Source organism: Dermacentor albipictus, chromosome 7 (assembly GCF_038994185.2).
Source record: "Dermacentor albipictus isolate Rhodes 1998 colony chromosome 7, USDA_Dalb.pri_finalv2, whole genome shotgun sequence".
NCBI classification, from domain to species: Eukaryota; Metazoa; Arthropoda; class Arachnida; order Ixodida; family Ixodidae; genus Dermacentor; species Dermacentor albipictus.
In genome coordinates, this window is record NC_091827.1 from 138435881 (window position 1) to 138462331 (window position 26451).

The 26451-nt window shown below is 47.7% G+C and overlaps 1 protein-coding gene across 6 annotated transcripts in view; it reads left to right on the forward strand.

Annotated features, from left to right (window-relative positions):
* Asator (tau-tubulin kinase asator) overlaps positions 1–26451 on the forward strand; it is a 476910-nt gene that overhangs the window by 348764 nt on the left and 101695 nt on the right. For 5 of the 6 annotated variants that reach the window (XM_065425394.2, XM_065425393.2, XM_065425395.2 and 2 more), the window contains one exon: positions 20518–20665. The exons of the other annotated variant lie outside the window; for it this stretch is intronic. In XM_065425394.2, coding sequence (XP_065281466.1) covers positions 20518–20665 — 148 coding nt within the window. The remainder of the gene's footprint in view (positions 1–20517; positions 20666–26451) is intronic. 6 annotated transcript variants of the gene reach the window in all.

A 26451-nucleotide genomic window follows, 5' to 3' on the forward strand; every position in this document is an offset into this window, starting at 1 on the left:
CTTGATCTGGAATTCCTCTATTTTCCCTCTGAGAGCTAAATCATTGATCGACTTCTTATGTACCAGCTGCTTCCGTTCCCTCCTCAAGTCCAGGGTAATTCGTGATCTTACCATCCTATGGTCACTGCAGCACACTTTGCTGAGCACGTCCACATCTTGTATGATGCCAGGGTTAGCGAAGAGTATGAAGTCCATTTCATTTCTAGTCTCGCCGTTCGGGTTCCTCCACGTCGACTTTCCGCTATCCCGCTTGCGGAAGAAGGTATTTATTATCCGCATATTATTCTGTTCTGCAAACTCTGCTAATAACTCTCCCCTGCTATTCCTATACGCTGTGCCACATGTCTGACTTGGCTCCAGCCTGCTTCTTGCCTGCCCTGGCATTGATGTCGCCCATGAGCATAGTGTGTTTTATTTTCACTTTACCCAACCCCGATTCCACGTCTTCATAGAAGCTTTCGACTTGTTGGTCATCATGATTGGATCTAGGCGCGTAGTCCTGTACGACCTTCAATTTGTGCCTCTTATCAAGTTTCATCTAGGTTGGCCTGTTTCTTCTTCACCAATTTTATTCTTTCTCTTTTAAACCGAGGTGAATCCTAGCCCTAACTAGCCCAATGTCACTGCGCTTTACCCTGCCTAACAGTTCTATATCTTGAACTATGCTGGGATGGGGAGAAAGTATGAAATTAATTTCATTTCCTGTTTCACCATTATGGCTTTTCTAAGTGCACACTCGGTAGCTGTGCTACAGGGTCAGACGTCTTTAAATGAGTATTTCATTGTACAATGCTTGCAATGCAATCTGAAATACAGCGCGAGCATTCTTCTTCCGGGACAAACGTGGTTATGCAGCGCGGTATGCTTAAAATGTCAACGGGTTTCATGTTAGGTTTAAAACAGTCCTTAGCACCTAAAGCAAGGGTTTTTCTATGGGTATCACTTACATTGGCGTTTGCAAGAACCAGTACGTTATTTCACGGTGAAATATTAGATTGTTGTTCCGTCTTACTTTCTTGAAGCTCAGGAAGTTTCATCCTCCACAGGGAGTCCGTGTGTTCAGACTGCATTTCAAGCATTAAACAATCTAGCTCTCATTTTAAGACGTCTGGCCCTGTCCGACCGTTATTTAATTACCTTGTCGATCATAAGTTTAGACCAGTAATATCTGACAAGGTAGGTTATTTTGTAAATATGCCAGATGATATGTTTTCAGAAAAATCGGTTTCAAGCTTAGAAAAGAATTTACAGCCAGTAAAACTCAAGCCTTCGGCAGTTAAGCAACGTGCGATTGACCTCCTGTCAAGACATAATCTTAACAGGGTTGTCTTCACTGTCAAGAAAGCAAAATCCCTCACCTTAGAGCGTTTTTTCTCCGCCAAGACCCATAAGCAAGAAATTCCTTTTCGTGACATAGTGTCAGAGGAAGGGACGTGGCAGGTCTGTGTCGCTAGTTACCTACAGAACTGCTTAGCTTCACTAGTTTTTTACAGACCCATTTTGTTTGCGTAATTGTCAGGCACTAGTTCAGTATTTGAGAGAGGATAGTCCTGGTGATTGTACAGCTTTTAGTATTGATATCGAAGACTTGTATTACACCTTGGCGCATTGCAAGTTGCTAAAGTCCGTAAATGAGTGCATTAAAGAACAAGTGCAAGAGTCGGCTTTTATTGACAGGTTCGGTATTTCCACGCGAACCTTTCTAGAAATTCTTTCAATGTACTTAAAGTCGACTCTGATTGAGTGGAGACATGGCGTTTTTGTGCAGGAATCAGGCATTTGTAGTGGCTCAAGGGTTGCCCCTATTCTTAGCGATATTTACCTCAGTAAGGTTGACAACTGCTTAGAGAAAGCCTTAGGCGATAGCGTTATCAAGATATTTTGTTACGTTGATGATTACCTGGTTTTCTGCAATAGGGAAGAATTAGATTCCGCTGCTACCTCAGTCAGTCAGCAACTTAAACTTTATGGAGGAGGATTAAAGTTTACCAAGGAATTTCCTCAGCGACTTGTCACTCAGCTTCTAAGCATTTCGTTGGTCTTCCAACAAAATCACGTTTGTTGGCAGTACTCCCCAAAACCTTCGAAGCTGTTTTTATATTTTCAATCCAAGCATACCAAAGTAGGAAAAAACAGAATTGCCATGTCGTGCCTTATGCCTCCTCTCACCAGATCCTGCATGCACGAAAGGAGCGCCAGTTTTAATGCGCAGGTCCGGTGCCTATTACAAGCAGGTTATTCTAGCGTACCAGGGGCCACTGTGGCTGAGCGCCTACAGAAGTCGGTTCCGAGGGGGACGGACGTGATTACAGAAAACAGTAATAGCAAAAAAAAAAGAGTAGTGGCAATTCCGTACATTCATTCAGTGTCGCACAGGCTTAAAAAAGTTACAAGTAGATGTGATGTAAATGTTGCTTTCAATGCTCCCAATTGGCTAGGTAAGATATGCGCTGCCGTTCAGAGGGAAAAGAAGCAGGTAAAAGGCAAAAAGAACAGATATTCGTCCAGCGAAGCACAATAAGAACAACAGTTTTACTGACTACCGTATGGGTGCGGTTAATAAAGTTCCCTTTAGCTGTCGCCAGTTCTACGTAGGACAATCATAACGTAGTATCAGTCAGAGGCTAATGGAACATATAAGGTCGTTTACCGCTGGACCGCCTTCTAATGTTTCCCTACATTACCAAGATTGGAACGGCACGCCACAGTTCGATGAATGCGCGATATTGTACAGGCACAATGATGAAGATACGCGTCTTATGGTAGAGGCATAGCATATCTATAATGGTGGAAGTGCGTGCGCAAGTGAGCCTTCGATTACTTTACATAACGAAGAGATTAAGTGCCTTAACAGCTATCTCTCACGTAGACCGGCACATGTACTCGACTGACACTTGGTGATACCATTCTAGAGCTTGCGCAGATGAGTTTTGTGTCTTCTTTCTCCTTTTTCTCGCCTCAGTGCACCCTTCAGTTGATAGTCGGCGTTCGTGCTGTCCACTTTTCTTCTCTTGTGTCCTGTCTGCCCGCCTCACCTTTTTTGCATACTGAATCCTTACCAACTAGCTCAGCTTTCTGTCGCTCTGTCTTTCATAGATTACGAAAAGGCATTTGATTCACTAGATATACCAGTATTCATAGAGGCATTACGTAATCTAGGAGTACAGACTGCTCACGCAAATATGTTGGAAAATATCTAGAGATTCCACAGCTTCCTTAATTCTGCACAAGAACAGTAGGAATATACCTATTAGGAAACGGGTCAGGCAAGGAGACACGATCTATCCAATGGTATTCACAGCGTGCTTGGAAGAATTATTCAAGCTATTAAACTGGGAAGGCTTAGGAGTAAAGATCAACGTCGAATATCTCTGCAACCTTCGGTTTCTAGATAACATTCTCCTGTTCATCAACACTGGGGATGATTTACTACAAATGATTCGGGACCATAACAAAGAAAGTGTTAGAGTGAAGTGTAAGATTGAATTGCACAAGACAAGGATAATCATAAATAGCCGGGCAAGAGAACAAGAGTTCAGGATTGCCAGTCAGCCTCTAAAGTCTGACGGAGTACGCGTACCTGGGTCAACTAATCACAGGGAACGCTGACTATGAGAAGGAAATTTACAGAAGGCTAAACATTGGTTGTTGCGGCGTACGGTAGAAACTGGCACCTCCTGACTGGAAGCTTACCATTATCACTGAAAAGGAAGGTGCACAATCAGTGCATTTTACTGGCGCTGACATATGGGTTAGAAACTTGGAGACTCATAAAGGAGCTTGGGAAAAATTAAGGAGAGCCGAAATAGCAATGGTGCGTAGAATATTAGGCGTAATGTTAAGAGACAGGAACAGCGTGTAGTGTATCCGAGAGGAAACAGGGATAGCCGATATTCTAATTCACATTAAGTCAAGGATGTCTTTTACGTCCGTGTTTTTTGTTTGTTTGTTTTGTTGTTGTTGTTGCGCAATATTACTTGAGCAAGAGAAAGAAATGGAGCTGGGCAAGTCATGTAATGCGTAGGTTAGATGACCGGTGGACCATTAGGGTTACGGAATGGGCGCCAAGAGAAGAGATGCGCAGTCGACGACTGCAGAAGACTAGGTGTGCTGATGAAGTTAAGGAATTCCGAGGCGGTCGTTTTAATCGGCTAGCGCAGCAAAGGAGTAATTGCAGATCGCAGGGAGAGGCATTCGTCCCGTAGTGTACACAAAATAGACTAATGATAATGATGGCGCTGCTGCTGCTGATGCTTATGGTGATGATGATGATAAATATAATATAGCAACCACTACAAAACCAATTAAATGTAGACAAGTCGCGTTATATTAAGCAACCCGAAGCAAGAAGTACCAGCCAGAAACACTGCTATACACTTGCTTCTGACAAATTCTCGTTCTTACCCTAGCTATCAGGGAATGGAATAACCTGACAACATACATTTCCAGCAGTACATCTTTAGGCTGTCTCTTTAAACTAATTCAAGGCGATTTGCTAGCCTCACAATTTCAGAACAGTGTTACGTTTTCGCCGTTGTTCTCCTATACTTTGTAATATTTTCAGTGCTATTAAAGTAATTTTGAACACGTGATCAGCAAAGTGCCAATGTCATTTTATCTGTGCAATTTACTGTTGTAGAGTTTGTTGTATTTCTTACAGCAGTAAATTGGATGAACGTTGCATGTACAGTGTTTAATTCTTCCCTGTACTAAATGCCTGCCTCCTTTCGCCCCTCTGGTATAATCCCTCTTGGGATTGACAGTATGTGTAAATAAACTAACATTATGAGTATTTAAAGAAATACCTAATTTTCGGAATGAAAATGCCACTTTTTTCCTTCGATATCTAAATCAATGGCATATTAGTGGAAAGTGGTCAATGTTTTCAGGTTTCTGGCAGGTAGGACACAGAGGGGACGGTGCCAGACCGTAGCTGCACAGGTAAAAATGTAATGGTGAGATGCGACAGCGCAGTTTTGTTATGGGTATTTTCAGTTTACGTGTGGGATCCCATTTGTTGTGACATCAAGAAAACAAATAACGATATTTCGACTTTGGTATTTTCAGTTTTGTAGAACGTTGGAATGGAGGTGTAAACTAACCACAGTGACATAAGCTGACGTTGGTTTAATGGACACAGCTGGTCCATCAAACGATATCCGTGGAAGTGTGTCATTTAGGAATATGCCACGATGGTGTGGAACGCATGTCACTCGCACTTTCTGGTTCGTTCTTGCCCACCGACGCCGCTGCCGTGGAGGCGAGCGCCATCTGGTGTTGTTCCCAGAGGCGCGAGCAGTACGCGTGCTCCACCGTCATTGGTCCTCCTGTTCGGCGAGGGGACAGCGAGCCCGGCGAGGGTAGCAAGAGGAGGAGGAAGGCAGTTGCACATAAAGCCCCTTAAACTCCGTACAGTAGTGCCACGCTTTGAAGAATGCCGCCTCCTCCTCCAGCGCTCTGGCCGAAGCCGACGCCGCGTCGCTATTGGCCTAATGGCATCACGTGGCCCCTTTCGCCGGCTTCGTTTGTTTACAGTCGCGCTTCAGTGCTATCTTTGCTCGAGAAGCGGCGCTTGTTGGCGGCATTCCTTCCGTTCCTATTCTGTGTTGTTTTGATCTTGTGAACGCCTTGAAGGATGTTTTGCGGCAAGTGCGACGTCGCTTCACGTCATTTTCTGTTACCATGACCTGCTGCGCGCTGGGGATGCCAATATAGTTTTAGCAAAGGCAAGGGTATGTTCGCGATACCGTCCGGTAAGCGCAACGCGTTAAGCAGAAAGACATGGCTTCACCCAATCGGGAGGAAGAACTTCCGACCAACTTCCTCCGCGCGACTATGTGATGTAAGTTGAGGCTCTCTCAGAGTATTGTATGTGCCAGGCTTGCACAGGTCACTGTGCATGTTGTCATTTGTACGCACGCTTTCACACGATTTTTACACAACGTCTGCTTTGTTTATATACGCACTACGTGGTCGTATTAGTCGTATTTGGTGCGCTTAATCGTTTTGTACGCCAACCGGCTTGAGTTGGCGGGCACGCGAGGTTGCGTGCGATAACATGGTTACAAAATTTGTAAAATTCAGCGCAGTCCTTTTGACAAAATTTCAGTCTCGATCATGAAAGCGCCTCAGGAGAGCAACTCTCTGCCTTTTGTGGTTACTTACTAGCCTTCTTTAGATAGAATAGCGTTGTTTGCCTCATTTCTTCGTGTTCCCCGTTGGCGGTCGCCCGGTAGATTTGCGATACAGAGGCACCGATGAAAAGCATGCGTGCTCTCCCGAAACCGTGTTACGCGGTGCGTTCGTCGTCGAGCGACCGCATAATATGTCTTGAGACGTATGTGCTAATTCGCATGAGCTTTAAAGTGTGCGAAGCTTAAGATGCGGCGGTGGAGCACTCGCGAAGAAAACGTGCGGTCGCCCGCCCGTTCCCTGGCAGGTTTAGTCGTCGTTCGTGCTTAGCAACGTTACTAGACTAGCTTCAGTTGTAAAACTCCCCGCCCGCGCGCTTACAGCGGCTGTCGCCACTTCTGTGACAGCCGCCAGGTGGCAACGCTGTTTCATCGGGCTCCACTGCAGACGCCTCATCACAGCCTTGAGCTAGAGCGGACGGGCAGTTTGTGCGTGTTTCACGCTCGCTGGCGTTCTCCCTTGTTCGAATTAGTGATACCCCGAAAAGGCGGTATCCACCTACTGCAATAAGATTTATCGCGCGAGTTCGTTAATAGTGAGAGAAGGGTAAACTGCACGGAAGGAAGAAACGCATACCGCGAAGCGCAGAAGCTGGTTTCTAGATGCCGTGTGTTTCTTCCTGTCGTCTTAACGTTTCGCGCAGTTTAGGCTCTCGAGCCTGAATATCTGGCCAAAGTGCGTGATTGTAGGATGATCTTCATCCCCACGGAAGCTTCTCACCACGCCAAAGAAGCGCTACAAAAAGAAAGATGAGGTCGGTCTTTGTGCACACAAGCCATAAAAATAAATAAATAAATAAATAAATAATAATAATAATAATAATAATAATAATAATAATAATAATAATAATAATAATAATAAATAAAAATAAAAAAGTAAAGAAAGAAGTCGGATTTTTCATTCCGAGAAGATGCTTACTCAGCGAAGCTGAAACGTGCAGCCCCTGTGTTTATCACTGGGGTAATCGCATGGGTTCATTAAAGTATTTCTCAGTTATGAGGTTACACACACAATCGGCTGCGACGGAGAGAACGACGTCACTGACGGTATGCCCGCAGTCCGCAGTTGTCGCTTGCGTTCGATGTCTCGAGTTTGCTCGGTGGCGTGGTTAGCAGCCTTCGCCTGCGATTTGCCGCTTGTGATTCTTCGAAATTAAATTTCTTCAAAATTAAATCTTTCCGTTACGTAAGACCATGAGTGGCTCATACTCCCTTAAGCAATGGCTCATAACCCCGTAAACGCGGCCTCTTCATTACGACGACAGAAGTGAAGTGAAATTCTGGGCTGGAAAGATGAACGGCCACGCAGCCAGCTGTAGCAGACGACGACGAACGCGGGAGCAGTGGCACGAGCACGTGCCGTGTATTTCGCAGAAAGTTCTCTATGTTCTTTTTGCAGTGCACCTGAAACTATCGAACATCGTCTTCTCTCCTACAGCCACTTTATAAGACAAAGAAAATTATTAGTACACTCATTCACCAAACTTGGGCTAAAGCTAACCTCACCAACCATTCTTTCTTTTGGTGCGACCTCACTGGGATCGAGACACAGGGATGATTTTCTTGCAATTTACAATTTTATTAGCGATACAAAAAGAGTACCTTGCTGACTTTCTAAAATTATCAATAGGTTCTATTATTTCATTTATTTACGTTAACTTATTTTATCGAAATTCTTCACAGTATTTTCATTACACGTCTAAATTACAGTTCTACTCTCACGTTCCACAATTTAAATCTAGTTTGGCTTTACTTCTAACCATACGAAAAACCGCCTGCTTCTTGGCCAATCCCCCATAGTGGGTATGCGCCACTGTCTGAGACACAAGACAAGACAAAGTTCGCGGTCGGCACGAGGAATCGCTCTGTTTCGCGCCGAGCGAAGCGTCGCATTACTGGGAGCACAGAAAAAGTGGCGCGCCGAACTGTCGACATCGTTCTATGCAGCCAGGTACGCAGCACGTCGGCATCGTCTGCTTAAGAAACTCTTAAGAAATTCTTAAGAAACTCGGCGAATTAAGGCTACAGCTCCACGGTGCACGACATGCTTTCTGAAATTCGCTCTGAACAACGAACCACAGAGTACACCAACGCTGCACCGCGTGCTTAGTCCGGCCCGCCCGCATAGCCGGCTAGTGAGGAAGTGAAGCCGGGCGCGACTGCAGCGCCATGAAGGCGCGGGCGGGTGGCGGTTCCGCGCAACGGCGCCGAGTTTTAAAACTGAAGCTAGTCTAGTAACGTTGGTGCTTAGTAGTTTGCTCGTTCATTCGCACGCTCGTTTAGTCGTTTGCTCGCTCGTTTAGTTCGCGCGCTCATATAGTCGTTCGCTTGCTCGTCTATGCCCCTATTAGTTTCTACAGTCAGTATGCCTAATTGAGACGCGCTTGCTGTAGGACTCTTAGGCTGGTGCGTTTATTTACGCAATGAGACAATAAATGGTGCACACGGACTTGTGAGTGCAAAGGCAAATCTGTAATGCATCTATGTGAAAATAAACTGTTAACTTGCAACTCGAATGCCGTTTCATATTTTAACCTATGGATAAAACATCATTTCACTTGCCGCAATTTCGGCCGCTTCATGGCGCGGGGATTCTTTGCGCGATCATGACTTCACTAATAAAGTCATGTCTCGCAAATGTTACTTAGAAGGGAGTGCAACCGTCCTGAATGCATGCACCTCAGTGCAACTCGGTTCGCGACAAGTACGTCACTTAGTGAACGGACGAACCAACGCACGATGAAGTGTTATTCGTGATAAGTCATTCACCTGAAAAAATTACTGAAGGCCACAGTGTCTTTTTAGAGACTGAGTCAAGCATTGTTGTCGCGCTCCCGCTTCGCGCACGAATGCTAAAAACTCATTTTATTTTCTTGTGTACGCACAGTCCCGACTCGATGATCGGCCGTGGTATTTCTGTCGGCATTGAGACAGGAGAAACATAATAGCACCAGCGCCCACCTCTGAGGCTTTGCGCGCGCTTAGATTGGCAAACACGCACGTTGGCGGCACTGTAGCTTGTAATACACTTTCGAACCTCCAGAGCAGTGATCTCCGTCAGCCTTTGTACGTCATAGCTTATACGTGCCGCGAATTTACATGGTAAGGGCGGCGCCGATTCTTTAGGCTGAGGGCTTGCTGGAAGCCAAGAGGTTGTCATTCGATGGTAAACGTGTTAGTTACAACCATTCGCAACAAGATCTTGCGACACGCCCTTGACAAATGTTGCGTACCTAATTGTAGGGCACGCGATACATTCGCAGTCGTCAACGCACAGCGTTAACACTCCTTTAGGTACTTTTTTGAGAAATAGTTATCAAAAAAGGAAACAAAAGCTGCCGTTACCGAATTTGTATAAGCATCCGACTAGAAATTCTATGCTGTACACGAAGTTACGCGGAGCTGGAAAGCCAACGTGAACGCCTAAGGAGCAGTGCCTTGCTATGCGTGCATTCACCCTGCGAAAGGTCGTCTGCTGCGCTCGAGCATCGTAGACGGCGCCATGGTCGAGGAGGGAGCGTGAAAGAGAGGAGAAACGAGGAGGAGTGAAGGCGAAGGAGGAGAGTGGCACTACTTTACGAAGTTTCAGGGGTTTTAGTTGCACAATATGTGGAACTATGGCACAACAACGCAAAGGCCGTGAAAGAACGATGAGAGCAAGTTATTGGAAATATCAAGATTAAGGAAATGTGCGTTATAAAGACTGAATCTTCGGTGCACGGTTCAGTGTTGGGGATGACAGGTTAGGACATGGAAAGGTTTTCGTTCTCTGGTGATCATGCACACAATGCGAAACATGGGCTGAGGAGTTCCGAGTAGGTGAGAGTGCCATGAAGAAGTTTGAAAAGAAAAAGAAAGTCAGCGCGATGACGTCAGCAGTAAAGTGAGCAAAATGACAGTAATCCAACAGTGCTAGAACAAGGTCCAGTGTCCGTATTAACAAAACGGTGATGATATATGCTTAGAGAAATTTTCTGGACCCGATCTATAATCTCGCTGTCCGATCTCACAAAGGCATTCCACAGAACCGAAGCATATTCGAGTTAAGGAAAACAGATTGTTCTGTGCTACTTGCGGAACTTAAATTTCCTTGATCATCTGCAAACATAGCCAACAGAGCACGTTGTTAGATATGGCGCCGTTTCCTGAGGCTACTTCGAGTTCCCCAGACCACATCGGATGGCAGCACAGCCAATTGAGGAATGCAGAAGCAGGAAAGTGCATTCCAGAGAAGCGGCCGAGCAAACACGTTTAAGGCAACAAGTTCACGTGCCAACAAGTTCGTGCGTCGCCGGGATTAGAAGGGGGCCTCGTAGAATGGAGCTCAATCGTCCCCCTTCGGCTTTGAAGAAGGCATCTGCTACCGCTGCGGAGCCGAGCCACCGGGTGCAGGTGGGCCCTTGTGCAATGAAGCATGAGCGCCCCCCCTCCTTCTCCAGCCTAGAAGAAGTGGATTGCCAGTCTGCGAGGCAAGACCGCAGAGAGCCGCCAGGTGCGACACCGCGACACGGGCGCCTACCATTGGCTGAAAGTGGCGTCATCGGAGCGGACTCTCCCATTGGTCAAACATGACGTGACTTACAGTGCTCGAAGGGTTTATAAGAAGCCTTCCAGAGAGACCTGAGCATTCTGGGACATGCCCTGATTCCCTGATTCACCTCTCTCGAACTTCTTGCCGCGGGCCGCAGCGTCCGAGTTGCTGCCGGCCCGTAATGTCTGTACGACTGTTAATTGACGCTCACCTCCTTGTAAATAATGTAGAATAAATCCCTCCCAAGTTTGGGTTTTCATCTCGAAGTCCGTCCCTCAACCCCCACATCTGGTTGGCAGCGGTAGGATCGCCTCCGAACGCATCAGCTGGTGGCAGCGCTACGGATCAACCTTCGTCGAGAGAGATCGTAAGGAACCGGGAAGAGCGAAGAAGAGTGAGCCTTCGTCGAAAGAGGTCCGAAGAAACTGGGAGTAGCGAAGAAGGAGCGAGCCTTCGACCCAGGGAGTCCGGAGGAACCGGGGACAGCGGACGAATGAACCGGATGGCAGGGTGCTGTAACCGTAAGTGAGCGCGTGGTTTTTTTCCTTATGATTCGCCAGACTCAAAGGTTGTCTGTTCAATTTTGATAGTTCTGGGAATCGGGAATTTGTTGCATTGTGTGTTTGCACAAATTAATTAGGGAAAACAGTTTTAACCACCTGTCGGGGCAGCTGCCATGGATCTTAGAAGGTTGACGAGGTTAGACTTGTTGTTGGTGTGCGACGATTTGGGAGTTGAGGCGGACGAACGGATGAAAACGCCAGCTATCATAAAGGCGATTGAAGATAGTGGCAATGATGATAAAAGCATTGAACTTGCTTGGGAAGTGATACAGGAGCCACGGGAGCGTGTGCGTCGTGTACGTTTGCGGGAGCGTCGTGAACTTAGGAGTAAGAGTAGCCGTGAAAAACGCGAGAATGAACGGAAGCAGGAGCTTCAAGAACTTACTCTTAGGTGTGAGCGTCACGTACGTGAGAATGAACGCGAACGTGAGCGAGAGGAAAAGTATGAGAGAGAAAAGGCAGCACTGATCAAAGAGATACAGCATTGTGATCAGTTATTGGCACAGAGACAACGGCTGTCTGAGAATTCTGTAGGTAGCACAGAGCGAAAGAATGAGGAAGTGTCTAGCGGACTTTCGCCAGAAGCCGACGAGAAGAGCAGTGCCTGTGAGATTGGCTGCCGATTCATAAGCGAAGGGAAAAGGCTAGCTGCTAACGATGCCTTAGTGGCAATAGAGGCCGTTAAAGGCCAGAGTGAGAGCGACGAGGTGCTGTGCCAACAGATGACTGTGGAGACAGCTAGGCCAGCTGCGAACAAATTGGCACAGTTACCGCGTGTGTGCGTCGCTAGTAAGGTTAGCGAGGTTGCTAGCGAAGGAAAGGGTACTGCGGACCCAAGGGACGCGAGCACCCATGTAGAGCCAGATGTGCGTGCAGAAGTGAAGTGCGAGCTGAGCGGTGCAGTTGAGGGTAATTCTCAGGATTGCGAGCTGCGTAGCTCAAGAAAATACAACTGCATTGTTCAGGGATCGGTGCGGCTCTCCGCCAGTCTAGATGGCCTAGATAGGGATGATTCAGTTGTTAATCATTCGGACTGTGCGCGTGAGACAGCGATCGATACCGACGGGCTGTGTGCCGATGCACAGCGTGAGCTGGGCAATGTAGTAGAGGGCAGTTCGCAAGAGTGCGAGTTGTCTTACTCGAGTAAAGCCTGCTGCATTGTGCCAGAGTCGGTTGAGCTGTCCGCCAGTCGAGGCAGAGAGAGAGTAGATTTAAGTGAGAATCACTCAGACTGTGCGGGTAAGAGACCGATCCGGGCCGACGAAATGTGTACCGGCCAGCACGAGGCACGAGAAGGCGACATGAAGGCGAGTGCAAAGAGAAAGCACCGTAAATAGAAGCGCGGTAAAGACCGAAAGTCGTTAATTAATGTAGCGCCGCCAAAAATGGCGAGAAACCCAAATGGGCAGGGCGCGAGGAGAAGAAAGGTGCGGTCGTCACTGACGATGTTGACGCATCCTAAACGTTCGAGCCACAGTTCAAAGGGGGACCGCGAAGAATGTTCTGCACGGACGCGGACAAAGGGCACGAGGCAGTTAAGCTCCTCGTCGTTCCGTAGTTCTTTTCACAGCTCAGCGTGCAGTTCGAAGAAACGCAAGGTGGCAGGACGAGACCAGGTGGGGAGTAGCGACGCGGTCAATCGAGTTCGTGTTGAAAGCGGGGCGCCAGGACGCAAATTGGCAGGAGACCGTAACGTCTTGGGGGAGCTGATAGTGAATCATCCCTTTTGTTGTCTCTCGGCAGCCAGAGTAGCTTTGAAACTTCGCCCACCGCGGGTCAGGCTGAAAGTATGAGTCAGTCGTAAGCAATCGGGAACGGGAGGCCAAGAGCGCTTCCGTAGAAATGAAGTGTTTGTTTTTTATTTTTGAGCATCGGAAAATTTCGCGATTTGAGACTAGAGTTTCTTTCAATGTGTAAGGTTTGAGCTTTGTTTATGTTTTGGTTTGAGAAAGCTCCGAGATTTGAAAGATGCGTTTTATGTAAACATGTAGTCTCGCGAGATGCTCATTAATAAGTAGATAGGCTTTTTTTGTGTGTGTGCGAGTAACCTGAAGGTCAAGGTTATCGTCGAAAGGCCTATGGTAACGCGCGTGTGTGTTATTTAACCTTCTTTCTTTTTAAGTGTTTTTGAATTTTGTAAGGTTAAGCGCGTAGATTTTCAGTGAGTGCATGATTTGCACTGAGAAGCGTTCTTAGTTCCATTAGCGCGTGTCCTGTGTGGACGGAAGGAAGCAGACTTTATGACTGGGTTGCTAATGTGTGTGGAGGGCAGCCGTATTCTGACTTCTTTAGTGAACGTGCGTGGAAAGAGTTAGTAGAAGACGCATCATTTTAAGAGTTCTGCGGAGTGTGTAAGTCCCGCGAGTTTAATTGTTCGTTTAAGTCACGTGTCCTAGAGGGACTAAAGGAAGAAACGTGAGTAAGCGTAATGAAGAGTTTGCCTACGACACAAGTATGCGTTCTGGATAGTGACCACAAGGCTAGCGCGCTTGTGATTACGCACTTGTGAGCTTGACCAGATTGTTCAGTGGCACCAATACGTGCGATAAGTACGCCACTGCGATAGATTGGAAACATGCTGTTCGTGTAGTTAGGCCACTTGAGTTATGTACGGCTGTTTTCATTTGTTGTTTGCATCGTCAACGACCCTTTTGTTTTGCAACAACAATAGTAGTCTGGTCTTGTCGGCAGTCGAGGAGAAATGGATAGCTGTTTGGAAGGGTGGTTGGAACTGCTTTGTCAAAATTGGGGAAATAAAAGATCAGGGCTCATTTTGACTCAGTAATAGCCTGGCGAGTCAGGGGTGAAGAGCCTGCGCTTACACGTGGGGCAGCGCTGTGTTGTTTTGTTTGTTTGACGTCTGTTCTCCAGGGTCCAGGGTCCCGAGGGTTGTCAAACGAGGCTCGACCCCAGTACCCTGCAGCTTCTTTCAGCGTTCCTCATGGCCAGCGAATTGAGTTCACCGGCCATTCAGAACTACCGGGGCGAGGACGAGCTGTTAGATATGGCGCCGTTTCCTGAGGCTACTTCGAGTTCCCCAGACCACATCGGATGGCAGCACAGCTAATTGAGGAATGCAGAAGCAGGAAAGTGCATTCCAGAGAAGCGGCCGAGCCAACAAGTTTAAGGCAACAAGTTCACGTGCCAACAAGTTCGTGCGTCGCCGGGATTAGAAGGGGGCCTCGTACAATGGAGCTCAATCGTCCCCCTTCGGCTTTGAAGAAGGCATCTGCTACCGCTGCGGAGCCGAGCCACCGGGTGCAGGTGGGCCCTTGTGCAATGAAGCATGAGCGCCCCCCCTCCTTCTCCAGCCTAGAAGAAGTGGATTGCCAGTCTGCGAGGCAAGACCGCAGAGAGCCGCCAGGTGCGACACCGCGACACGGGCGCCTACCATTGGCTGAAAGTGGCGTCATCGGAGCGGACTCTCCCATTGGTCAAACATGACGTGACTTACAGTGCTCGAAGGGTTTATAAGAAGCCTTCCAGAGAGACCTGAGCATTCTGGGACATGCCCTGATTCCCTGATTCACCTCTCTCGAACTTCTTGCCGCGGGCCGCAGCGTCCGAGTTGCTGCCGGCCCGTAATGTCTGTACGACTGTTAATTGACGCTCACCTCCTTGTAAATAATGTAGAATAAATCCCTCCCAAGTTCGGTTTTTCATCCCGAACTCCGTCCTTCAACCCCTACAACGTACTCCGCCTTAGCATGCGCAGAAAAGTGCAATGTTGTGTCGAAAAGTACACGAAGTTATTGATCTCGCAGACCGCGCGCAATTCTACATAATCCACAGCGTAAAAAAATAAATAAATGCGTGCTATGTTGCATGTGAAAGATGACTTTCGTCTTAGCAGGATTCAAAGTGAAGTTATATTTTTACCATATAAAGAACTAAAGAAGGCCTGACTGCAGGGTGCGACAATAATCAACGGTGTGAATGGTATTCGACTTATAGAAGGAAAGAAGACTTCCTCATAGCGGAAAGAGTGTCATTAATGAAAATATAAAAAGAAGAGTGGTCCTAATACTGATCCTCCAGGGGTGCCGCTGTTGCCATGTAAAAAAGAAAACGCTTGTCCAGTGATGTTAGCATAACATCATCCATGAAGAAGATAACTACGCAAGAGATTAACGAGTCACCACCAAAGCGAGTAAGCTTGAATAAGAAGCAGTCAACTACATAAAAAGCTTCGCTGAGGTCGCAGTAAATGGTGTACCAGTAAATGGTGTACCTTTTGAAGTACCAGCGCGGAGATTTGTGTCAGGAAACTTGCGTGATTTGTTATAGTGTAGCGGTCGAGGTGAAATCCTTGATGATTCGGTATCAATTAGTTATTCACAGCAAAAGACGATTTGTTTTGAATAGCAAGCTTAAAAATATTAGACGTGGCAGAGAAGAGAAATCGGGCAATAGTTCCAGGCAACAGGTATAGAGCCAGACTTGCATACCCAAGAACACCAACACGTGAGGGAAAGTGCAAGTATTCAAATGACTATTAGCATAGATGTCAATACTGGGGCTAAAAAGGATCGTCCTCATCGCGTCACAATTACCGTCCTATTCCCCTTAGCAGTGTTTTTTGGAAACTAATGGAGCCTATAATTTATTTTCATATTGTAAAGTATCTAACATCCACTAATTTTTTTCATTCCTAATCAACAGTTTTCAGAAAGGCGTGTCCTGGGAGACTCAAGTAGCTTTCTTAGTTAATGACAACAGCTCGCATCTTGATCAAAACTTACCTGAGATGCCCTCTTCATAGATTTCCAAAAGCTTTCGATGAGGTTCCTCACGAACGGCTCCTCTTAAAACTTCGGCGTCTTAATTTTAAGCCTTGTGTTCTCCAATCGATACGCAACTTTCTAACTGTCAACAGTTCGTTTATGCTAACCAATGCTCGTCTAATTTATCACCTATTATCTCCGGTGTGCCGCCAAGGCACTGTCTTGTTACCACTACTCTGCTTAATATACATTCACGATTTAACGAGAAGTTGTTCTTGGAAAAATCGTTAATTAGCTGATGATTGCGTAATCTATCGTCCTATTACGAACGACGCTGATGCTCGTGCTCTCCAGTCCGACCTTAACGCCATTGAAACTTGGTGTAATAATTGGCTAATCTCTGCCAACGTAAAAAAAAGTAAAACGTCGCTATACTTATTTTCCTTGCTTGCTTTTTTTAGTGCTTTTCTCGTCTATTTTTTGTGGGTTGTCGAGGGTTTTGCGCTGAATTGTTCACCTTCAAGATACTTACTTTCCACCGCCGCCAATAATTTAGTCGCCAATCATATATTTCAGCTAATTGCGGTACGCCAGTTCGAACATATGTGCGATGACTTCTTTGTAAGAACTTGGGCATCGACCTCGGCCGGTCCTCACACATTTGCAGCACTAGCAATGATGCGAATCGGGTTCCATGCTAGCTGTGCCCTAACCTACGCCTTGTTCCCGCTTCAGCGAAACTACTAGCATATTCGACACTTGTTCGACCCAAACTGGAATACGCATGCTCAATGTGGGACCTATATCGATCTAACCTCGCAACAGCTCTGGAATCGATAGAAAATCGCGCAGCAAGGTTTATTCACTCTGACACTAGCGTTACTAAACTTAAGTCTCTGAACCTTTCAGCCCTCGAGCACCGCCGCAAAACAGCAAGACTATGTCTTTTTTGCAAGTTTTATCACTCGCTGCTGAACCAGACCAACATCACGCCTGCGCATCGCACTTCATCCCCCCACAGCCATTCAGAAGCTGTTTATTCCCTCCATCCCAAGTCTTAGTTTAAAAAAAATTATGGGGTTTTACGTGCCAAAACCACTTTCTGATTGTGAGGCACGCCGTAGTGGAGGACTGCGGAAATTTCGACCACCTGGGGTTCTTTAACGTGCACCTAAATCTAAGTACAAAGGTGTTTTCGCATTTCGCCCCCATCGAAATGCGGCCGCCGTGGCCAGGATTCGATCCCGCGATCTCGTGCTCAGCAGCCCAACACCATAGCCACTGAGCAACCACGGCGGGTAACTCTTAGTTCAAATAGCGAAAGACTGTAATCATCTACCTACTGAAGAGAGCACCACTCCAATTAATTCATTGTTCAAGGCATTGATTGAAAATATGACCTACTTATGCCCTTCCCTCATGTAAAACCCCGAAGGGTTTGCCAGGTATAAATAAATAAATAAATAAATAAATAAATAAATAAATAAACTGCCGTAATGCAGATTTCTGGGCTAGTAGGCGCTCTACAATAATTGAGGTCATAAACCTGCCTTCACACGGACAACAAAGTGTGACCTCTCGTCTTTCTTGTCCTTGTGAATCCAGCCTTATGACCTCAATCAATGCTGTCATACGCTTCTGTATTTGCGGAGGGTTTGCCATTAGGGCCGCAGGATAGGGAAGGCGTCAAGCGCTTAAGGCATTCGTGCATGAGCTTTTTATCAAACAACGCAGCACCTGGTGTAGGAACGATCGCGTGCCGCTTACTGGCACCAGCGTTCACACTTGTACTTAGGGATGAGAAATGGGCAGCCGAGCATTCCTCAACTTCTTGAACGTCTACTCCGCTAGAGCTGACCAGGCGAAAACTCTCTCCACGTTTACCAGAGCCCCACCGATGCACCGCCAGAACTGCAGCGGCCGGTCGGAGGCGCTCTTTTCCACACCAGATGAGTCGCGATACCGCTTATAAAGGTGTTTACAGAGGGGCCGCAATTCTCCGCTCTGTAAGCACAGGATCTGTAAATTTCGGGTTCGGTGCAATTTTTATGCTTTAGCACAGCAATAAGTTCTAGCGAGAACCAGTGGCGATATTTACAGCGTTTGGGTCTGCACTGGGGAATGTATTTGCGCATACTGATCAAGACAAGGTCGGTAAACAAATCCACTTCGTCATTAACACTAGTTTCGTCTGTAAGCAGCGAACATCTTTTATTGGACAAGAAATCATATAAGCCAACATAATCAGCCCGCCTGAAAGTAAAGCGAGAGCATTCATTTATGCCAGTGGAGAAGCTCTGGCTCAGGGCTGACACAGACGCAGTTTATCTTTAGTGACGCACAGAGACATCTGTAACCTGAGCATTCGGGAGGAGAAGGTTTAGGACGTGTCCACATGAATTGGCAATCAAGTTACGCTGCTGGAGGGAACAGAAAGTCCAACAACAGGCTGCTGTTTTTCTCTATGTAATGATTGTAATGAGAATAGCTAAGCGTGCTCCAGTCAACTCCAGGTGTATTAGTATCACCAAGTGTTACTCTATGCTTGCTGTGGGAATATATTACATTTTGAATAGGACGGATGGCCTCATCAAACAGAAGAGGGGAAATATTTGGCCCTAAATAGAAAGATCCAATTAACAATCTTATGCTCATTAGGCTAGGCTGACTTGTAGCCTATTCGGCTCTTGCATACTTTCTATGTCGTTACGCTGACCACATATCAGTGCCAACAGCAATTAGTGCCCCACCACCTTTTAGTTTAGATACACTAAAAACCCAGTCGTGGCGGAAGACGTCATAGTGCGGTAAAAAGAAATCTAAAGAGGAACATCTACTTCAGAGCCAAGTTTCAGAAATAACAAAATTAGGAACAGACGAAATTGCAATGTAGCAAAATTCAGGTAGCTTGGTTCGAAATCCACGAGTGTTTTGACAAGTGATGCCCAAATTGCACGTCACTTTGACCCTTGGTGTCGGAAGCATGAATCATGTCTTCACGTAGCGCCCCACGGAACGGCTTGAGCTCAGCTGGCTTCGTAATCGACGGCTACGTAAAACGAAGAATACGAATGATGTATTCTTTTAGGTCGCCGATAGGGGAGGGCAGAAATATTCGAGAATTTTAAGCGCTTCGTCATGTCGGAAGCGCTTCGTCATGTCGGAAAAGGCTGTTTCTGTGCTCAACTGAGACACAAGGATAGCCATAGGTCGGTGCGACCGTTCAGCTGTCGACAAGCCTGCAGGGCTCCAACCGAGGCAGGACTCTTGCCTTTTGTTTAGTCTCTTTTTCAGTGGAGGAAGCTACATCACGCGCGAAAACGGCAGCTCGTTGTTCAGCTGTGCGTTGGAATATGGGTACGTCAGGCCATGTCGCGGCAGCATAGCAGTAATAGTAAAGGTAGAAGACCCTCCGTAGTCGACAGGCTTCGTCCAAGGCGTAGAAATTGCTCATCGCACAGGCAGCGAACCTCCGCTCGAAGGGAGGCGAGTACTTGGGTGTGTTGCTCCACGCCACGGGTACGAAGCCGTTCGTGCTGCTGTCGTAGTTGGGAAACTTGGCTCAAGAACGAGGCTCCTTCTGGCGCGTCGAGACGGCGGCGACGCAGGCCGGCCATGCCGCCACCACGGTCGTCCATGCGGGCAGAAGGAACCGGCTTGGGAAGGGCACAACTGCGGGGCCGTCGGGCTGCTGTCGCTAGGCCTAACACCCTGATGAGTCGCAGCGAAAGGAGAGTGATCGGGACTTGGAAAGCTCCACTTCGTCGTCTGGCCAGGTTACACACTTTGCATGCACACGCTTTATGGCGCAGCCCGTTCCCGGGTTTAGCGTCATTGTCCCTGGGCGCGCCAACACGGTCGTGCCTCTGTCGGCGTACGTCGTCGCCTTCTTCCACAGCTGGCTCCGACGGCGCCCACCATGCCAGCCTTCCGTTCCTCTTCGCAGGCGCTGGCCCATTGCTAACCAGTGCGGTGATTTCCGTCTGAAATTCTTTGTCTCGGTCTACCGCGAAATGAACACACGTATCGAGCTGCGCTCAAATTTTGCATGAGGAAGCATCGTAATCGTCGGACACTTTTTTTTTCACACCTTTCAAAGCGACAGAACAGCTGTATTCAAAATATCAGAGCACGAATAGGGCAAGCATGTGTCCTCCCTGGGCGCCATGCTGCGGGAATAATAATAATAATAATAATAATAATAATAATAATAATAATAATAATAATAATAATAATAATAATTGGAGTGTACAATCGTCCCTGGAGCGCACAAGGCACATGGAATGGAAAGCACCTTATTCACCCCGTATGGGTGAGCATGGCGTTCTCCTGTTGTGCACAATCAGGCGGTGGCGGACTTCCACAGTGGCGGCCATTTGCTGATAGGTTACTGCCGAGTCTGCCTTGCCATCACCTTTCCATTCGCAGTAAAAATGACAGGAGGTGGCCTGAGTATCGAGCCATTCACTAATTACTGCTTGTACGTTAAAATCGTTAAATTCACGCAGGTGAAGAAGATCGGCGGTGGTGGTTTCGGCGAGATCTACGAGGGCCTAGACTTGGTGTCCAAGGAACTGGTGGCACTCAAGCTCGAATCAGCCAAGCAAGCCAAGCAGGTCCTCAAGATGGAGGTCGCGGTGCTCAAGAAGTTACAGGGTATATTTGCCTTCCCATGGGCTTTTTAGTTAGAGTCTGACTCTTTCTGCGAATTGTCCGTTTTTTTTTTCCTAACGTCCTTATTCCGCCTATTTAACATACAAGCGCCAGCTGTGGCTATGGCAACATTTTAGTGGCCCACTTACAAAACAGGCCTGTAAATACCATTTTTTTTTCATGTTGGAGCTTTAATTAGACTGTCAGAGCCTAGCAATGCCATTTTCTGTGATTTGTCCTAGCCTCATATTATTTTTAATGTTAGAACACACTCGGGAAATAGGCTAAAGGAAGCCGATTATCACAACAAACAATTGATCGCTGTAAAGGCTGTTATGAACAACTTTCTAGCCGCTTGGGAAGCGGGCTCAAACGTGTGCTCAAAATGCTCTACTCAACAATACGCTTCAAGGCGCATGCGCTTACTTCGAATTTTTAGTCGACCATCTTAGAGAAACATTAATGCTGGGGAGCAACAATCCGTAATGTGGGGCTCATTTTAGGCGTGCAGGGAAGGCTCAAAACCATCCCAATAGTCCGGCCATTGGTGAAATCAGTTCTGAACTTGAATTTGTCTCGGACAAATATCCCGGGCATTGGAAATACTGAGTGGCGAACATTTTTGCAGACACTCGCACGCTGCGAAGTACGCGCCGCTAGCTTCGCTGTGTGTGTGTGTGTGCGTGCGTATGCGTGTGTGTGCGCGTGCGTGCGTGTGTCTCGAGCACTCCTTTCCTGCACAGAAACTAATACTCAGTGAAGAAAGGCACATTAATCTTGAAATGATGCTTGTTGGCCGCATACTGTTGCAGCTTTTCCCCTGGTGCCTTTTCACACTAGAAAACAAATAAATATTTAAACTCTGCAGCTTTCTATAAAATATAAAATATATTGATACAAGGCAGAAGCATAGTTAAACAACGCGCGCAGGTTCGTGCGCCCCCCTCAAGAGGACAACGGCGTATTGGAAGAAAAGACGAAATAATGGCACGTGTTTTCGCCGCAGGCACTCGCATCGCAGGTAGCCGTTGTCGGCGTCTACAAGAAGAAAACGAGGTGACGCGACGCTCGAGAGAGAAGGAGAAGGCCTTCCTGATTTCCCGTTTAGAACGCGGCAGTGCTTTTTATTTATCCCGGGGGCACTAGTTAGCCAACAATAAATAATTGTATCTGGACCCCCTAACTGTCCCTTACAATTCTGGTGGAGGCGCTGCGTAATGATTTCCAGCCCTATTCGAGTTGGAGAAAGCAGCCCGGAACCACGCCATCTCAGACCCAACGAGCTTACGCCTGTCCACCAGCGCACGAGCCGTCGCCTACGTGGTGAGCCGCCTGAGTTTCCTCTTTTGCCGGAGCAGACTATAATAGCAGCAGCGGACAAGACTGAAATGACATCCCAGACAGCCTCAACCCGCATCGTTGTCGATCAGCCGCGAACGCCCGAGCCTTTTCACGGCGACACATTCGACGACGCCAAGGACTGGTTGGAAGGCTTCGAGCGCGTCGCTGACTACAATGGATGGGACGAAAACCGGAAGCTCTGCAACGTTTAGTTCGCGTTGCAAGACTGTGCGCGAACGTGGTTTGAAAACCACGAAGCTGTCCTCCGGTCGTGGGATGACTTCCGACGGGAGCTGTTGGCCACGTAACCGAGCACAGACCACCGGAAAAGAGCTGAAGCCGCTTTGCAAGCTAGAAGCCAGAGGAACAGCGAAAGCGTGGCAATGTATCTCGAAGATATGTCCCGCTTACTCCGGCGGGCCAACCCGAGTGTGAGCGAGGACAAGAAGCTTCGGCACCTGATGCGCGGTGTGAAGTAGGAGCTTTTTGCTGGTTTGGTTCGCAGCCCTCCACGCAGCGTTGCCGAATTCCGCTCCGAGGCGACAACTATAGAAAGGCCTCTTCAACAGCGTGCGAGACTCTACAACCGCGATATGAACGTCGCCTCTATGGATGCAATGTTGGCAATGTTCGGGAACAGCGTCGAGATCTTACGAGAACTCATAAGATCTGTGGTTCGAGAAGAGCTCCAGAGGCAACAGCTGAACAACGGCCCCACAGCGGTTTCTTCGTTAGCAGAAGTGGTTCGCGAAGAAGTGAGACAAGCAGTCCATGAACAGCACCCGCCAGCACAGCCGCAAGCGTCGTCACTGGTACGGCCGACGGTATCGTACGCAGAGGTACTCAGAGGATCTCCAGGACGTACTTTCGTCGCGGCAACTGCGCATGTACCCGAACCTCGGTTCTTGCCGTCTCCGCCGGAGACACGATTCCGGAAGGCTGACATATAGCGCACTCCTGATAGAATCCCGCTGTGATACTACTGCGGGGAAGCTGGTCATCTCTACAGGATGTGCGAATACCGCAAAGCGGGACTTCGGGGTTTTCCGCAAACGCTCCTTGTCCAAGAAACGGTGAACGCCCTTTCGAGATCCAGGAGTATTTGTCAACGCGCCGAAGCCCGCAGACTTCACAGCAACACCAACCTCGGTCAACAGTGCCGCTGAGGTATCGATCACCGAGCCCGCGTCCATCCTCAAGCTCCCCAAGACGACGCCCCGAAAGCCCACGTCGGGAAAGCTAATACCGGCGACCTGTGGAGTTGATGCCGCTGTCGACGCAAGAACGGAGCCTCCAGCGCTGATTCTGAAATATAATGACGGACGCGAGAGCAGTTGCAAAAATAGTGACATAGCTTCCGATTTATATGTGTTTATAGACGGCTGCGAAATTACTGCTTTAGTAAAAGTACTTGCCAGAAGACTGAAAAAAGTGCTAACTCCTTGGAGAGGAGCGCAACATCGAACCGCCGGTGGACACTTTATCAACCCGGTGGGCAGGTGCACTTCTAGAATCGGAATACGTGGCTTTGCATACGTCACAAGTTTCATTGTCCTATTGGAATGCTGAAGGGATGTAATTATTGGAATGGACTTTTTGCAGGCGAACGGTGCAGTTATCAACTTGCAGGAAACCTGTGTGTCGTTCTCAACGAAGCACGCCATCGCGACGTTCGAGTGTGAAGAACAATTCGATGCGCTTCAGGTTATAGACGACGACGTCACGATACCCCCAAGATGCAGCATAGCTGTCGCCATAAGAAGCACCGTATTCAGCGACTATGAAGGAATAGCACACAGTAACACTGGGCTCTTACTCGAAAAAGGGATCTGTATGGCAAGGGGTCTTGTTCGGCTGCGTGACGGGTGTTCATATGTCGTCCTGGGGCGCTAGAACGTAAAACTATTCCAAACTTATCTATTCCAATTCTCCTATCAGCCCTCCACGATTGGTCAAAAACTTTTTTCGACCACCACAACTTCACCTGTCTGACGCGACTTCACGAAAACCGCGATAGCTCCCCATCTGATATGATGTCTACCCACTGATTATGTATGATTTGACAGAAAAAAAGAAAAAAGAAACAGCTATTTCTGATTCGACCCCTTTTCGCCATTAGCTCTCGGCTATTGGTAACAAGCTTTCGGGCTGCACCCACTTCACCTGCAGTCACGCGACGTCACAAAACCGCACAAACTCACCGCGTCAAAGTGACGTGTACGCGATAAAGGTGCATTAATATGCCGAGCAAAGCTGAATTTTCTTCGGAATAGCCGCAGGCTGCCCCGTTCCGAAAGGAATAAAAGATGGCTGCCGCCGATCGTTGAGACGCTGGCTACTCGCACCTGCCGGAGAGGATGCATGTATTTGCGTATAATAAAACTTCTTGCACGGCCGTGTAACGTTTTCGAGCACTGTCGGCACGTTTACCACCTCATTCTCCCAACTCTTCTTTGCTGAGGGTCAGTTTTAGCGTCATTCTTAAGCTTCCGTTGCATGCCGCCGCGATTTTCGACCAGCCACCACAAGCTAAGTAAGGGAAAGCCAACCAATCGCAGACGCCATCACCACCCTTTTTACCCGGTTATCGATTTTCAGTGCACTGGCTCTGCCCCAGCGGATCCCTCTCCACTTGAACGTTCTCCTCGCCTCTCGTTAGCCAATTAAATATGACAAGCCGCTCAGTGTAGGCAATGTTATTCGTTTTTCAAGCAAACAAAAGTGACCTCCTATGAACGAGGATAGTGTTTGATTGGTCTGTACAGACAACCCTGTGTGTGACCACCCGGTGCTTGCGTCGGTGGTTGCGCAAATTTTTGTCAGGAAATTGTAATAGAAATATATTGGAATAGCTTTACGTTATAGGGCCCCTGACTAATTTTGTAAATGAAGTCCAGCATGCTGCGAAGGGAACCGTCATTGCCCGCCTTAACGATTACGAGCAGATTACGTATTTGAGCCCTTCCGATGCTGCACTACTGGAATTTGACAACGTAGACTCCATACTCGCATCCGGCAACATCGAAGCAGCACTATCACCGAGCCAGCAGCAGCAAACAGAGAACCTTGTACGAGAATTCGCCTCGTGTTTCTCAACGACATCGAAAGTCCAGAGAACATCCATCGCCAAACACCGCATCATTGTCGACGAAGCTGTGAGGCATATTTGCCAGCATCCCTACCGAGTGTCACCGAAGGAGAGAGAGATCATCAGCAAACAAGTCGAAGAAATGCTTAGAGACGACGTAATTCAACCATCGACGAGCCCGTGGGCTTCGCCTGTGGTGCTGGTAAAGGTAAAGAAAAAGGATCAGACCTTGCGCTTGTGCTTCGGTTATCGGAAGCTGAACGTCGTCACAAAGCGGGGTGTCTATCCACTTCTGAGGATCGATGACACCCTCGATAGACTACGGGATGCGAAATTCTTTTCCACTCTCGACCTCAAAACCGGATACTGGCAAATAGAAGTGGACGAACGGGATCGTGAGAACACAGCATTCGTCACACCAGATAGACTACGAATTCAAGGTACTTCCGTTCGGGCTCTGTTCCGCACCTGCCACCTTTCAGCGGATGATGGACACTGTGCTCTCCGGGTTAAAGTGGCAGTCCTGTCCGGTTTATCTTGACAATGTCGTGATTTTTTCTGCCACCTTTGCTCAGCATGTGGAACGACTAAGGACTGTGTTCAAAGCTATTACTTCAGCAGGGCTGATGATAAAGCCACAAAAATGTCACCTCGGCTTCCATGAGCTACTTTTCCTTGGCCATGTGATTAGCGCCGAAGGCATCTGTCCTGACCCTGAGAAGACCGCAGCAGTAGAAACGTTTCTTGGACCAAATGATAAAAAACCCGTTAGGTGATTCCCAGGACTTTGTGCCTACTACAGGCATTTCGTCAAAACTTTTTCAGATTCCGAACCGTTAACGCGATTAACGAAAGAAGATATGCCTTTCGTATGGCACAGTGAACAAGAAGGTGCATTCAATGAGCTGCGACGGTGTCTTCAAAACCACCCGGTCCTTGCGCACTTTGATGAGGAAGCGGAAACAGACATCCACACAGACGCCAGCAATTTAGGACTCGGTTCCGTCCTCGTTCAATGGCAAAACGGAGAGGAAAGAGTGATTGCATACGCTAGCCGCACTCTTTCGAGGCCTGAAACCAACTATTCAGCCGCAGAAAAAGAACGCCTCGCAGTAATATGGGCCATAGGAAAATTCCGACCATACTTATACGGTAGCAATCAGCGACCATCACTCATTGTGCTGGCTTGCAAACCTGAAAGATCCTTCTCGACGACTTGCTAGATGGAGTGTGAGGCTGCAGGAATACGACATATCGGTCGTGTACAAGTCACGTCGCAAGCACAGTGACGCTCATTGTTTATCACGTGCGCCGGTCGAATCTGCTCCTGTGAAAGATGGACACGAATTTCCGTTTCTTG